This window comes from Falco rusticolus, chromosome 11 (assembly GCF_015220075.1).
Source record: "Falco rusticolus isolate bFalRus1 chromosome 11, bFalRus1.pri, whole genome shotgun sequence".
Classification (NCBI taxonomy): Eukaryota; Metazoa; Chordata; class Aves; order Falconiformes; family Falconidae; genus Falco; species Falco rusticolus.
In genome coordinates, this window is record NC_051197.1 from 8150131 (window position 1) to 8167176 (window position 17046).

The window sequence follows — 17046 nt, forward strand, 5'->3', positions numbered from 1 at the left end:
GATCAGCAGCCAACCTTTAGGGGGGAGGGGGGAAATAATCTAGATCAAAACTGGCCTGTCTGAAGTCAACAGCAAAATGCCAGTGTGGCACAGTCACCTTTCGGTCTTAAGAGCATCTAGAGTGTAAGGTGACTGTCACCTCACTGCTTTCTTCCTGTCCTTTCTTCTGTGTACCTCACGCTGTCAGAAAAATCAGGCAATGAACCTAAGAAATGTTAGAATGGAGGTAGCGTTATTTTAAAATGAACACTATTTACTATGGGCTTAAGTGGAAAGTGCAGTTTTTTAAAATGGGCTGGTGCATGTCACACTATGTTGTGAAGTGTCTGCATATATGTATATCATCAAAAGTGTGTGTATATACATATATAGATGGAAGGATGATGTTGTTCAGAGCCAAGTCATTTAAACACAGCAAATTAGTAACTTCTGTGTTTTACTATGGCATGGTCAGGTTGGCTTAAGGATGAATTAAGCAAGGTGTAAATTTAAAGAACAAACTCCTTCTGTGGCCTGAAATTAATTATTATAACCACCATGGTAACTTAATCTCACAAAAACACAAGTTTATTAATAGGTGAAGGAGCTGAAGAACCACACAGTCCATCCAGCCCTCTGATATAGTTTTCCTAATCTCAGTTACGAAATTCAACGCTGCAGTTTTACAAGGTACATATTCTCAATTAGTGAATGTTACAGAACATAAACATGAAGTGAATATTTGTATTAATGGGATTCAAACAAGTCAACTGAAAGAAGTATCAACTCTAGTTAGAACACATGGTGAAAAGAACCAGATTTGGAATGTGATCATATAGATAGACTGTTGTACAGCAGATAGTATGTACACTGTTTCATATTGCATGACATTCATAGCATATTCATAGAAAAGTTGAACTAAATGATGGCTTAAAAACTGTATTAATGCTGAAATTTGCTTGCTACTTTTGGTTGAGTGTTGATATCGACTGAGTTCATATTTTCATTGTGTAAAAATACTGTATATGATAGAAATCCTTCAGTAGCTTCCACATTCAAGTAAAGTTACAGTTAGGTATTTCATGTTCAACATCTCAAATGAAATGGCCGAGTCTTTCTAACCTTCAGAAGGAAAAACAAATAATGAATATGCTCAATCTGGTTTGACTAGTACGTTTCTTGAAGACCTTGCTTCTGAAACCAGGCTATCATCTACCTCGGCTGAGGTGCGGCTGGGATTACTAAAGCATCTGAACACGGTTAAAAAGGTGGAAAGTCCATAGCCATTCTACACACTTTCATTTATTGTCTGGACAATTAAAGTACAAATAATTCAAACACAACAAGGTTATGAAAAAAACATTTACAATACTTTCCCTCAGAAATGATCTAAACTAGCAAGGTTAACATGAAGTCATTCATTATAACTAAAGTATACAACTGCCTGGTCCTAAGAAAGATTTTTTAAATTATTATTATTATTCAGATAGTAAAACACATCGTAGAGAAAAGATTCTGACATGCCTTCCCCACTAATGCTTAGCAAATGCATCAAAACTTTCCCAGCAAACTGCGCTCATTCATAGCAGATGATGTATAAAGGTTTCCCTGAACATTGAATGAGTGTTCCTTTAAACTAAAATCTAACATTGTTAAAGTAAAAAACTGATAAAATTATGATGCAGCCTTTGCTTTAGTTATTTGTCTACTACAAAAAGTTTGCCTCTTCAGTGTGAAAAAACAATACTTAGTCTACATGCAGTTAGTGGGTATAGCATGGAAAAAATGCACAAAATAAGCACAAGTTATAAATAACCATAACGTTTTATTACCATTAAGACTAAACTTGTATTGAAAAGATTTTATATAACAAGACAAGAAAAGCAATAGCAAATTTAACTATCAACTAGATTATGCATAGCGAGTAACTGTTTCTAGTACTCAGGGAAGAGCATGACCCTTTTTTGTTTTAAATATATAACCGTACAAAGCACAAACATACTAAAATGATCAGTGCACTGGACATGGGAGAGCACCCCCTCAGTCATTTTGTTCCCTTAGCTCTGTTTTCCCCAATCTGAATTACATTAAAATAAAGACCCAGTTGTTTTCTTTTCTACTGTGCAGTAAGAAAAAATATTCACAACAAACATGACAATATATCAAACAATATTTCTACACAAGTTACCTTGATACCTCTGTCACTTAAGTATCATAAGAAAACATTTTAAGACATATACAAACAAAACTAGCAAAGTGTTACAACTTATAATAAATTAACCAAAAGAAAAAATAACTTTATATATATATATATTTATATTATATATACACATACACACACAACAAAATGACACAATAATATGCTTCTTCCCATAGTTTAAGTAAACAAATAAGTAGACTAGCCAAACTAGCTATATTTGATTTTGGCCATATGCATCACATCGGCAATTAAATAAATAAGTGTTTCAAGCAACATAAACAGTGTTCCAAATGTGCCAACACAGCCCAATTATATTAGCTTGGGCTATAAAGTGAATTTGAAAATTCTTAACAAATTTAAAGCAAATGTATTTTTTCTAAACACATTACATTTAACTATGATACTAAGATATGTAAATAATTTTGTAGCACCTACTGCTCAAACCAAGGAAGTTTTTGATCAAAAAATTAATTTTTTTAACTTTTGTTCTGCTGATATCCCATACTGATGACTTAAAGAAAAACCGTCTTGCAACTCATCTCCTTGCTTTTGGGTTTTGACTGTGGGTAACTGCGTGCCTGGGAAGAACACTCTCCCGTACTGTATTTAATATTTTTATTACATGCTATGAAAAGATACGAAGATCATCTGTTTGTAGCCCATCCTTCAAAAAACAATCTACTAATCCAGTTTAAAACACACATCTTGATCTCTAAAAAGTTACCAGTGCAGTATGAACATGACAAAGTTGTCAATTTCCCCTAAATTAGCCAGTCAAAATATTTTTTCTCAAATCCAGATTCTCTTGTAAAAATTCTTTATATTTTATAAAAATAGATTTTTCTTGAAACCCATTTTCAGCAAAGAGACCACCTCTTTGGCAACATTGTTAATGTTATTTAAATTGTTATGTCATCAGGTATCCCCCTTTACCCCATTCCCTAACAGAAGACTGTTTAGTTCACATGATACAAAAGAAAAAAGGAAAAATAAAAAAAGTTGCAAAATTATGTTCTTCTTTTTGCAATTTTTATTGTTCCTCTTTAATTTATGTGGGGGGTTTACCAATCTGATTCAATCAATGTTTTGAAAAAAAAAGAAAAGAAAACAAAAGCCTTTTATCTTGCTTTTAATCCCATTAGTTCGTAAAAATTGTTTTTGTTTTATTATTTTTTCAAATGAGTGAATGGTCATCTTAAAAAGACCCACCTTCAAGGAAGGTAGTAAAACTAGCTGGCCGGGTAAAAATCCCTGCACATTGTTATCTATGTATATTATATTCAACAACGACAGCTATGAAAGAACATTCAATGCATCAAAGGTTTTTTTTTTTTTTTCTAAGCATTATAAAATCCTTTCCTGTTCCTCACAGGATATCCAATGTTTTAATACTTAGGCAACACTGGCTTATAAAGTCCATGGTTGAATATAAGCCTTGAAGAGTTTTTTTTTTGTTTTGTTTTGTTCGTATATATATTTATATATATATATTTTAGTAAGTAAGGATATGAAATTCAGGATTTGTGGGTTTTATTGGTTTTAAAGGAAACTTGCAATACTCTGTCTCCTAAACGGTATCCATTAAGGCTGGCAATCGCCATGGCAGCTTCGTCGTAGTTGGTCATGGTGACAAAGCCAAATCCCTTGCACTTGTTGGTGTTGAAATCACGGATCACCTTGACATTATTGACTGCTCCAAAGGGCCCAAACAACTGCCACAGCACGCTCTCATCCGAGTCAGGAGACAAGTTGTAGACGAAGATGCACCATCCAGTCCCAGTGTGACCAGGGATATTCATTCCGACAAGGCTCGTCATACCATCAATTGTGATCGGAGAAAACCTACCAAGTAAAAACAGGGGTCTATTCTAAATATATCTCTTGGCACAAGCTACATGGAACCAAGACTTTAAAATCAGTAAGCTGATGTTAATGAAGGTTCTTGATCCTATTCCTGGAAGATGACTACATAGCCACCCTCAGTCTCTAACTCCTACTTAAGTGGCGGGGAGCTACGCTAAATAAAACAGACCAAATCTGGGCATGAACACATCTCCCTTCAAGGAGAAGCCCTACTTAGACATACACAAAGACCTAATAAAAGGAACGCTTAAGGCCAATCTTGAGACAAAAAGGGCCTGCACATGCTGTTTAAAAAGGCCTGTAGGAATTTGCCACCTTCTCCCATCATTAAAATAACGTAGTTTCAGGGAAACTGAGATCTAATGCTTTACCTTTCACTGGTCTGCAGTGACAAAACCCAAACAAACTTCAAGAAGTATTTTAAAGATTAAATATGAAATGCCACTGTCAGGATCCAGCTGTAACAGTAGCCTCTTCAGCTGAAAATACTATTAGATGTAGAGTGACATCTGTAAGCGGTAGATTTTGATTCTCCTCTTAACACAGTCCTTAACTGACACATACTGCCAAAAAATATCCAGTTAATAAAGTAGTCCTAAAGCTGGCCACATATTAAAAGAAGATTTATGCAGCCATTGTAGAGTAAGTAAAACAGCACATAATTAATGAGCATGTCAACTAATACCTTCACACTGTGAGACCTGATGTCCAGAACAGGCTCTTAGGTTCTTTGGATAGTCAACGCAGAGAGACAAGCTTCCAGAAATCTCATACAGCACCCTGACTTCCCCCCTCACTGTATTTTGGCACCTGTTTTCTTCAGCTTGAAGACCTGAAGAGAGGAGCTGAAGCCAGGTAGTATGTTTATGAGCACAGAGGCATTATAGAGCAACACAGGCTGGGTAGGATCTCCAGAGGTCACCTGATCAATCTGCTGCTTGAAGCAAGGCTAACTTCTCAAATCAGATCTGCTGCTCGTGGCCTTGCAGAGGGAAGTTCTGAGAGTCTCCAAGGAAGGGAACTCCAATCCTGGAGCCCTGCTCCAGGGCTCCACCATCCTCACTGCGAATGATTTTCCTTTATACTCAGCTGAATTTCCCCTGCTGCAACCTGTTACTGCTGACTCTTGTCCCTTTGCAGCTGACCTCCGAGAAGCGCTTGGCTTCATCTCCTTCCTGATGCCCCTTGTGGGGAGCTGAAGGCAGCAGCCAGGGGCTGAACTCTGCATCTGCCTTTCCTGAATTTCACCACTTCCCTCCGGCTTGTCAAGGCCTCCCCAGCAGCAGCCATGGGCAACAGCACGGTGGCCGTCCCCGCTCCCCCACCACTGTAGTCACCCGTTAAAGCAAGGAGGGTGCATCGCAGCCCGTGACTCAGGTTATTAATGAAGATGTATCAGCCCTCAGGATCAACATAATTTTCCTTTCATCAGTTTGAAAAAAAAATGACATGCTTTCTGAAGCTACACTTTGGGATAGGTTTTAAAATAACAACTGCACAGAGGAAATGTCTTAATAAAAATCCAGTTTCACATGTACCTTTTAGTATGATGAGTTTTAATACCAGAACTGAATTGAAATTCCTCAGGATTTTCTGAGATGACTGGAGGAGAGGAGGGGGGAATCAAGTGTTGCCGAGTGATCCTGTGCCTTCCCGAGCTTCTCCTTTTACACTCGCAATACTTTCACACACATTTAGTAATCTGCACAATATTATGCAGTCTATATTAAATAACCATAAAAGTAACTACACACTTGATGGCTGCTCACTATTCTGTTGACTCCTGATGGCACTTTATATGTATATTCAAGGCAAAAAAAGCCATTTGAATATATATCTTAAGCTAAGGAACTCACTGGGGTGTAGCTATGCTGTAAATGAGTTCACAAATGCTCACAGCACTGGATCCTCAGACATACATACAGGTTTGCAGCCAGTTTATTAAAAACACATGGCAATTTTCCAACTGAACTTCACTTTTGCAAACCCTGCTCTCAACAGCTTTTTAGTTTCTCTCCTGCATACTGAAACCAGTAACATTATCACAATGGTTCAGCAGGGCTCTCACCCACGGTATTTCCCCAGCTGCTCAAAACAAAGGTGGCTGGACAACGCCAATTTATACCGCGTCTTCCACCCCACGTGGAATTGTAAATAAGGCGGCCAGGATCGAGAGCTCGTACAAGCCAAGAGCTTCAGCTTCTTTTGAAATTTGGAAGGTGGGACTAAGCCCGCTGCTGACAAGTGCTAACTGTGCTGGTAACGTATGGAAGCCAAACGCTCCTTCTCTGTAATGTTTAAATTTGATATGAAGTACAACATGAATGTATACACTACCCTGTAAGTAACGTTACTGTAAAATCTGTACAATGCAAAGCTGTGCATGCCACATAGTATGTCATTAAAGTTTTGCATTTTTAAGGAATGCTGCACCGATGTAATGGAGAGCGGTTTTTCTCTGGAAACCTTTTGGAGCCATGCAGCTTTCAACTATTTATGTACCACGAGCACAGGAGCTGCTGTAAATCCAAGAAAACATGCACAAAACTAGTGCAAGTGTGTTGACACAAATAGGAGATAACCTATTGCGTAAGTAGCTTTGCTACTAGCAAGTGATCTGAAATTAGCATCATTAAAACCTCTGTTCCACATCAGCACATTCCATTTTCCATCAGTACCACATACTTCACGCAGGGAAAGAAGGAACCGACCCTCAGCCCCAGTAATGCTGCACCGCAGATGTTTCAGAGGCAGTTTCAGAAACTGTTATCCATACAGGATTTTTTTTGTCACCCTACATCTGTAGATACGGGGTTTGCCAGTGCAAGTACAAGTTTTCGAGACTGGCTGGGAGGAGAGAACTAATTCAAGATGCCTAAAAAACAAATACTCTTGTGATTTAAGACTAACACTGCAGACTCTGAATACGAAGAAAGCAGATACGTGACCCGGAGAGGCAGGTAACGCACTCTCTTCCCTCTTGCAGGTCCTGTGAGATCTGAATTCAAACACTCCCTGGGTCAGACCAAGCCCCCTTTGTCCCGCAGCACATACCAGTGCAATTCCAGAGAAGCAGCAGCACAGGGAAAACTCCCTGAACAAACCCATCCTTCTGACACCAACTTACACCTGACAGATACTCGAGGCTGAGTCCTGCCACGTTTTCGGCAGAAGAAGAAATCAAGACACAAATGAGATGGGGGAATGCAGAAGTGATGTGTGATAAAATCATGTGGTAAGTTCTGACTCATCGTATCACCATCGCCACTACGGATATCACAGAGGTAACAAACGTACTAAGGAACACCAGAAGTAGTGCTTCTGGAAAGATACACAGCCTCTGTGCTACTACTGTAAGTAGTCTTAAGATTTCTGATTTGTAGGATAGCTACCGTGGCAGTAGTTAAAACCCATACCGCTGTCCACTACTAGCTAGTGCAAAGATATACTTACCATACCGTTTTACAGGATGAGCTTTTTGAAAAAAAGAAAAAGCTCAATTTTCAAGTGTGGTGAGTAGACCATTTCAGAAGATTAAGTAGTATTTTCTCATCTTAATTGTGGGGGATGGCTGGACATCTTACGGTAACATCAGGAATAAGACTACACCTTTAATTTGCTGTGAGGTTCGCTTGCGTTGGTGTGTGCCATTAGAAGAAACACTAACAACACGTCAACTCCTTTTAGCTATCAGATCAAACATTAACATACTCATGAAACAGCATAAACATTTACAAATCAGCTGAGCTTTATCAGACATGCGTGCACAAACATACGAACACACAGAGCTATTTTAAACAAAAAATGAAATCTCAAGCACCGAGAAAATTTCAAAGTATTAAACCTGTAACAAAAGAAACTTAGGGCTGATTAAGGTGCACACAGCTATATTTTCAAGTCAAACTTGTGAAGCCAGATGTAGGAGAAAAACTATGAGATTTAGACATTAAATTTTCCATTATCAGATCAGAGATTAGTTAAAAGCGTATGTTAATAGTTCTGATTCTGGAAAAAGTGCCATTTAGCAGGGTGACTGCAGTTTGAATGCTTGTAGCTGTTGCACCTAAACCATTTGAGAAACCCACCTGTAAATAAAAAAAGGTTGAAAAAAACCCACAGAATTTGCATGTGGCCTTTAAAGTAACAAAACCAACTGAAGTCCAAACTTAAAAAGAATTTGACATGCTGGTGGAAGAAAAAGAAGGAATTGGAAAAAAAAAATAAAGTTAGTGAATTAAAAAAAATAAATTGTAGCACCAATCTGTGCCAACACGGACATCTGGCAATCTGTGGAATTCTAATTACCTCTTTACGCCATAGGCCATATTAAGCAAATTGTCCAGCCTGAAAAGAGAAGGAGGGTCTTTGGGTTAATGTCTCACAGATGGCAAGATCGCTCAATGGAACTATTATTAATAGCGTTCCATTTTCAAAGAAGAAGCGTTCAACAAGTTTCCCACACATCTAAGGAGCCTAACAACTCCCAGCCTGATTTGTTAAGTCTGAGGTTGTGCTTAAGTTTCTACCACAGCATTTAAAGCCATTTTTAACTTGCTTACGGTCTTAAGAGAAAAAAAACCCTCTTCATTTCCTGCGTTTGGTTTTAAAAAATCCACTTCTGATATTTTTTTATTTTTTAAAAAGACAATATTAGTATGAAGTTATTGCAAATAATTTAACTGTTCACGTTATATTTACAGTTAACTTAGAAACAGAATGTTACAGTCCAGAATTGCTGGAACTGGAAAAATTCTTCCTCGCTATATTACATATACTTAGTATTAATCCTTCACAATATGTCAAATGACCACCAAATTTTGCAGAATATAACCATCTGTTTTCCATGGGAGCACAATAAAGTCCTTCTATCCATGGAATGATTCAGTGATAACCTCAATGGACACAGCTGCATGCCAAAGACACAAAACCAAGTGTAAATTTAAAGTATCTGATGACTGACTTTTTTTTCTTATAATCTTTAATTCATTAGCACTTTTCATTACTGAAAAACTAAAATTACTTTTGAATAATTCTCTAAAAGCCGGTATGCAACTCAGCTACGCAAGTATGTCCAAGTTTTTTTTGAAGGCAGACTTTTTTATTCGAATGCTAGGCTGCCTGAAAATTATCCTCAAAGGTAAGAGTAATGCATCACTAACTCTAGCTTATGTATCAGATGGAAACAGCATATTCAGAATGCAAAGCATAAAACATCCCTGAAAGTATCTGAAGAATCACACCAAAGACTAATACAAGGTCTCTTTATACTAAGAGCAGATCTCAGGCTAATAAATTTAATGATACTGCTGCTGACTGGACCAGACTCAGCTTTTTTTCCTGCTACCAATCCGCTGTCATTAACATCAAAGTCTAAGCTGCATCAAAACTGTAATAATATAGCAGAAAATAAAAGCGTTACCAAAAAAGTGAGAAAGAACAGGATAGTCACTGCTCGTTTGATTATCAGTGTAACTCTATTCTGTCCTCCCTTTTTTTATGAGCCTTCATGAGATCTGTTTGTACAGTACTTCAGCTGTTTTAGTAAATACAACATGACTACTGCTGTCAGCAGATTTTCCTCCTCATTCTCCAGGAAAGAATATTTAATTTTACAAAGAAAATCAGGTCAGCCTATGGAACTAAAGCATATTTTCCTGCGCAGCACCTGCCCCACATTGTCGTTGCTGGTGGGACTTCAGCTCTTTTCCAGGTAATTACCTGAATCTCTGAGCCTGGTGGTGAAGTGGTCCAGGGTAGCGTCTGTTGGGAGACTGATACAGCTGTGAAAGGAGTGCCTGGCTTGTTTTCTGGCTGGGGTTATTGGCAAACTTCACAGTAATTGGTTCTGTAGCACCACTAGGCTTCTGGCCATTTAGTCCCTTTATGGCTTCTTCTGCCTCTATTCTCTTATCAAAACGGATAAATCCCACACCTCGAGAAACCCCTGGGAAGTAAAAACATGTGAACAGATGAATATTTGTAGGAACAGCCTCACCTATGTAATGAACAAACTGCATGTTGGTTTTGACTTCACAGAATATGTCTTGCAAATTAAGGAAAGGCCTATAAAGAAAAATGCTCTTCCCCATCTGTACTCTCCAGCGCACTGAATACTCTCCATCCGTATTGAAAAGAACGATTTTAAGTAAACAACATTCTGCATTTTGAGATCCCTCACAAAAGAGGCAGCAGCAGTTACGCCTCCAAACAGTTAGCTTATAAAGAACCAGGTATGGCATTTTACACTAGAAGTCACATTGTCTTAGAACCCAACCGCCAACAAGCATTTACAATTTTGCCATTTCCAGAAAAACATGCATTTATCAAGAAAAATTTTATTTTAACCTGTGACTTGATCAACCAGAATCCGTGAGGTGATGATGCGCCCATATTGTGAGAATAACTGCTCTAATTCTTTCTGGGTCATTGTTTTCGGAAGGCCGCTGACATACAAGTTCGCATCTCTGATCGATGCTGAACTTGGACGGGCATACGACACCTGTGGATTGAGGAAAAGGAAAGGCAGATTAGCACACCAGACCCACCCTTTGCATTTCAAACAGACCGATGATTTTCTGTTCTTTCACTAGCAATAACCCTCCAGTTCAGATGTTACCTGTTCTGCAAAACCAGCAGTGCCAGGAAAGGCTGGGAGAACAAAGGAAGAGCTAGAGAGACCTTAAGAACAGATGCAAGCATTCTTTAAGTGCAGTCATAAAATAACTATTGTTCCGAGGTAGATTAATGTGCAACTTCCTACGCACGGCTTTGTAAATTTACCCCTATGAGTTGTGGGTGTATGGATGATTTACTGTATCCAACCTGTAATAACCTTAGCACATACATAGCACTGAAGTTCCAGCACGGTTTTGTGTGTGTGTGGTTTTTTTTTCTTTCTTTCCCCTGCTCCAAGTGTCTGAAACAGATCAGGTTATTTGCAGAGTGATCTTTAGTTCTCTCTCTTTGTGTTTTCATCCTGAGCTGGCGAGAGCTGTTCTGGATGAACAGTAAAGTACTAGTGAAATTAGACTAAATGAACATCTGCTCAGGGAACTGTATACCGACACTCACTGTCATATCTGCAATTCATCACGAGAAGCTCCTTTGTACTCTAAGCCCAGAACCAGACCATAAAACATTATGACCAAGCAAACAGGAAAAATCTAGCCGAGGCACTGCATGTATGCAGTTGGAAAATTATTAAATCAAGACTCTTAACTGCTCTTCTACCTATGAATCAGATTTTTAATTATAGTATGTGCATAAAAAGCCTTCTGCACTTTTAAAATATATACATTTAGAATACACACATTTAACATAATAAAAATACTTCCTGGATAAAGCCTAATGGCAAGTATTCAGCATGGATCATGAAGAATTACTTTGCAGCACATCTGAAATAGCACTGGAGCCAAACCTGAAGATTTTGTACTTCATCTTGATCTATTTAAATATAAACAGATCAATACATTCCTGTGTTACATCTTTAAAATGTGTCTTGGAAGGAAAGGGGGGGGTGTCCCATTATGAATACAATGCATTCAGCAACTGTCTTCCCCTCTTCCCAAGCCTTAGCCCAAACACAAATGATGTCAAATGGATGTCTTTATGTGCTATGTGTCAAAGAGTTGTCTTTATGTGCTCCACACCTAAAAATAGATGTTGACTCACAGAAAATGATGTTAATGACTAATATTTGCTTCCACAATCTTCTCTGCATAATAGCAGACAAACTCTAAAGATTCTAGATTTTTAAGATTTTTGGCAACTTCTTTATAACTTACATGTTTGTACATAGCCTTCTCTGTAAATGTTAGGTTTAAAAGGTTAGAGAGAGGAGGTGGGAAAATTTAGGGAAAGAAATGTGGAAAAGAGGTTAGATAAAACATTTGCATCAACTGAGGCAAGCTCAGGAGGCACACAGCACCAAGGCACAAGCAGACAAACCTTCAGGTGCCGAGATCAGTGCTGAAAGGGAGAGGGTATCAGGGTGGAAACTGTTTTGTGCCTCAGCAATTTAGGACCTCAGCCCATGAGCTCCTGATGATGGGGTGCAGCACTGGAGTCACTTACTGCTGGTCCCAAACAACCGTCTGATGCTCCAGGACCGGAACACACACAGCACCACTTGGCTTTTATGTAACTAAGATCAAGCCAGGTGCTTGAGGAGACCAGAATAAACTACCCTGTGCTTTCACCTACGGATAGATACCATGCTGAAAACCCACTGGTTTTGATGCTTGGTTTGGTGGTCTCTTGTTAGTGCTTTCTCATTCGTGCCCCATGCTGGGGCATTTGGAAAAGCGGACTCCCTCCACACTCTGCAAAATTACCTTGAGAAGGTACTGTAAGGGTTCCGACACCTACAGTTTAACCCACTTTAGGAATAATGGTTTAAAAAACACTTAAAAGCCTCTCTCGAGTGGGGGTAGGGACCTTACCTATTCCTCAAAACTCAGAGCCGCAAAATTAATAAAGTTCCTGGGAAAACAGCCAGGGGTTTCCTTTGGGTTTTTTCCTCATTGTGGCACATTCATTAACCAAATGCCACATTACAGGGAAGATGAAAAGTATTGGGATATTGAAAAAACCCACTACTTCCCAAGCACCAAGTGCCTGACGTTTTATTTATCTATCTATCTGCATTTCTCAAACAGAAAATACTCTCCTCTTGTGGGCCATGCAGACATGCAGTGGAAGGAGAGGCTGCACACACACGCAAATCCAGCTACTCACAGCATATGTAACCACCTATTGCCGCTCAGGTCTAATTTTTATTTCCTCCTGCAATCAAACATTCAGGTTGCAGAGGAGCCTGGGCTAAAGAAAGGAGCTGCCAACAGCAACTCGGCTGTCTTTAATATCAAGGAGAAAAGGTTGTGAGCTGAATGGACTCAAGGCTAGTAATGTCAATTATTTATCTGCTTTAGAATCTTTTTCATCTTCCCTCTCGGGTCAGCCAATGACAAATCGATCGGTTAGACTGTGCCATCCTGCTTTCAAGCCATTATTCAGTTAGCACTGGGGATGTCTTCCCCCGTGTTAGTTATCAAAGGAAGAAATCGCCCACCCTGACCAGACGCTCCTTGTGCTGTGGAAGTTAAAATGGGAACCAAAACCAGCTCCCATTTTATCACTGAAAAGTGCTAAGCACTGAGTGAAGATGCTGCATTAATTCTTTATATTCACATTTAAGAATTATTTTTTAGCTCACGGCAGTGCTGGCACCCTATAGTGAAACAGGATGCTGAAAAAGAGTACGGAAATCCTAGCTATGACAAAAAAATTTAAGTGAGCTGGTGAACACCGACCTACTCTGTCCCAGGCATTTCTCAGAATAAAACATTTGTCCACCTGTATGACGGCTGGAGGTTGAATGATGTTGTTATATTTCACTGTGTAAGATCATTTACAAGTTCTCCGGTCAAATTTGCAAGGAAGATACTAATACTGCATAATTCACTTTATGGGTTTCTGGCCTCCAATGTTAAGCCTCTATAAAACTATACATATATCTCTATATACACACACACACACACACAGTAACAGCAAAAGACATTTGCTAGGGTATTTCTCATCTGACATTGAACATCAGCCTGCGTAAAGGCTTCTCTTCAGTATAAACACCCATCTCACGGGTCTGCACCACTGTCCCCAAATGCTACTGTGGAGTTGTATGGTCCAGCGTTTCCTATCTTCCATGGTCATGCACATTTTTGTTCAGGAGCACAGAAAATATCCTCAAGTAATTATTTTCCCTATTAATTTCCCACCTATTTTCCCACATAGAAAACTTTTTGAAAAATTTATAACCTCAAGACTCCTCGGAAGGTAAATTGAAGCGGTCTGGTCTTTCCAAGTCAGAGCCCACAGCAAAGGCACCCAGAGGCATGAACGCATCCCATTTGCCATACAGAGAGGAGGCACTGGACATGTAACAGCAGCCATTTAAACACTGACACTTAACTGCTTCACTGCTGCTCATCGCAGGAGATGCCTTCAGCTCATATACTAAACCCGGACTTCTCAAACATTAGGTCCATTTCTAGAAGCTTCCTCACAAAATTCAACTCCCACATGCTCCAAAGAGGAATGGCATCATCTTTCCCTGAAACGATGTGCTCTGCCAGCAGAGCCATCCTTCCCCACTCAAAACATCCACTGACAGGCAACACAGCAGCTCACATCTTTCAAAATGAAAACTTCTCCAAGGAGACGTGCGTCTTGCTCCACATCTAGTGTCACTCACCTGGGGAACGTAAAACCAGTCAGGAGACTTAATCAGAGCGGTGCACAGCAGCACAGGCACCCACAGGCCACCAAACCTGCCATCCCTGGGACCCCTCTCCAGCCCAAGCAGATAAAGATGCAGTTGGCATTAAGTGACTCCCTAGGCATGTTCCAAAAAAGTTTAACATTCAAAAATCCTGAACTTCTTGGTGACGTTAATTCTGCAAGACTGCTTTGTCTCTTTGCACAACACGCTCCAAGATGTAGGATTTCTCACCTGACTTTTGGGGTGAGCCACTTCGCTTTTTTTCTGCCTGATGTCCAAATGTGTAAAATGGGAACAACCCTTCCTTCACTGAACGCCTCTTATTCCACGGGTATGCAAGTGCTTTAACATGACCAAAGAACTTCACACACGTAAATAAGCACGCTCTCACTTGTTTCACACACATACAGAACTACAAGTAAAATCTGCTTAACACCAGAGGATGGGCTGTGGCCAGAAGAGACATTTCCCCACAGCTGCTTCCAGGCCCTCACCCATGCTCTAATTTTGTGCGAACACACAGATTTGAGGAACCCTCCTGTGAAAGCTATGTGCTTTGTCAGGACAAGCATAGACAAAAGCTCTCTGGTCCAAAGGCCGAAGACCAGAGTATGGAGTATTTTCACATCTGCTGCTTTACTGCTCTGTCCTTTATCTCTTCTCCAAGCCCTAGGCTGGGGGATGGAGGGGAGTGACGATGCAGTTTACTGTTGAGTGATTCAATGCCATTTTGCTGGGTTTAATTATGATTGCAGGTAAGATACAATGGTCTATTCCATCATTTCAGGAAAAACCCCACAGATAATAACCCAGAAGCACTCCGGCTGTATCAAGAGCAGGGCTAAGAGAAATGGCTGCTCTGGCTCTGTGGAATGAAAAGGACTCATTGGCAAACCTGAGTTCAGAGAAATCACGATTAAGAGAAGTTGCACAAAACTAACAGGTAAAAACTCTGGTGCCTGCTGAAAGCAGCAGAGCCAAATCTGAACCTTCAAAGGCAGCACGGAGAGGTCCTTTGAGCCACGACATCACCACAGGCACAAAGGGTGAAAGAAGATTTGTTAACAAGCACTACAAAGTCCAAAAGGTTACACAGACAGAGGTTCCTGAAGAACAGAAACTAAGCAAACTTAGTTGAGGGTTTCCAGGTCTGTGGCATCTTTAAAGTTTCTTGTCCAAAGCTTTGCCCCAGGGTGCAGCAGTCACAGCAGATGACCCCTCTTATGACTAACTGAGCTACCACAAAACAGAACAAGCAATTACTTTAATTTAAAAAGGAAACACAGAACAACTACATCCTAAATCTGCAGCTTGCAAATGCTATAATCTGAATTTACAGGGAAGGAAAGGAGTACATGCTCTTTTACACCTCTGCCCTCTACAAAGCTTTGCTGGACTTCGGGGGGAACGCAGCTGGGTGCGTCTGAAGGCAGCCGACGGGCTGGCAGAGCACACTGGGGCGGCACACACGGCATGCCTGTACGCACAGCGAGGCCAGCACAACTGTACGCACGGGCAACTTAAAAATGCAGGTCCCTCTGCACAGGCCAGTGGGCCTCGCTGATCCCAGTACCTTCCAGCTCCCGGACCCTCCCTTCTCCTCTCCCCCACCGAACACCTAAGCCCTCTCTGTGCCTTCCCCCCTATTTCGTCTTCCCCAGCTCCCCTACAAATCAGAGTATCCCCAGACCTCTCCACACACCCTCCCCTTACCACCCATTTCTTCACCAGGAGAAGCAGCTGCAGGTGGTGGCTGGCTGGCTCAGTGGCAGGTAGCCCCTGGGGAAGCTATGGGAGAACACAGGTGGAAAATACAAGGTTTTCAGCAAAGCACTGCACCAAGGGCACCCGACACCAGAGCTCTGTGACTAACTGCCAGCAAGCCAGCATTTTCTGGCTGCAGCTCCAGTTGTTGTGTCCCCCCGCTACCTTCCAAACAGTTTGGGATGGGGTGCAGAAGACGCAGCTCTGTTCCCCATTGCTCACTGCTGCAGCCTTCCTCCTCCCGGGCCTTGTGCTTCCCACGCCTCCTTCACTGCTGAGCATGACTGCAAGGCAATCTTTTTGACAAATGACTTTGTAGGACAGAGAAGTCTGAGGCTGCTGTTGTTTGGTTACCCTACAGTGACAGTGTGGTTTGTAGTTTTGCAGACAATTACAAGAATTAACATGGACAGATTTAGAGCCTGAATTTTGTAGAAATACCTGGCATTTAAAAAAAAAACGCTAGAGAAACCCAGATAAATAGCAAGATCTTTGGGCAGTTACATTACTAGTTTATTTCCAGAAAACACAGTAGTATTTTCTCCTACAGCCCTATTCACTGTATTTTAAACAAGGACCATGCAGTCCTATCAATCAAAACAGGAGAGTAACACCGAAGTAAACATTCTGAACTAACAATAGGAAGTGTTAAAATAGCAGTAGCTATATTCCATGTTGTTTATTCATTTAACTGAAAATTAAAATAGAGGAAGCATCTGACCACAGAGGAATGACCCCATCTGTTTGCTATTTTATCATCTGATAGATTTCACGGATTCAAAATACAGAAGGCATCAAGGGCTCAAGAGAACCCAGATTCCTTCTCCCCTTACTGGAGGCTTCTCCCTTTGCTCCAGCAGTGTCACAGCATGCTACCTGCTCCTGTGAGGGAAGAAAGAAACAAACCTATTTCTCAGACGACAGAGAGCAGGAAGGAGAGGGGGACACAAGACTGCACTTCAGG

General features: G+C 40.5%; 1 protein-coding gene across 8 annotated transcripts in view; it reads right to left on the reverse strand.

The window, feature by feature from the left end:
- Positions 1-541: 541 nt before the first annotated feature.
- The window catches only part of ELAVL4 (ELAV like RNA binding protein 4), an 83217-nt gene continuing 66712 nt past the window's right edge, over positions 542-17046 (reverse strand). For all 8 annotated transcript variants that reach the window (XM_037404689.1, XM_037404683.1, XM_037404680.1 and 5 more), the window contains exons 4-7: positions 10388-10541; positions 9761-9986; positions 8348-8386; positions 542-4021 (exon numbers count right to left, since the gene is read on the reverse strand). In XM_037404689.1, the coding sequence (XP_037260586.1) occupies positions 3694-4021; positions 8348-8386; positions 9761-9986; positions 10388-10541 (747 nt within the window). In that variant the 3' untranslated portion in view covers positions 542-3693. The remainder of the gene's footprint in view (positions 4022-8347; positions 8387-9760; positions 9987-10387; positions 10542-17046) is intronic.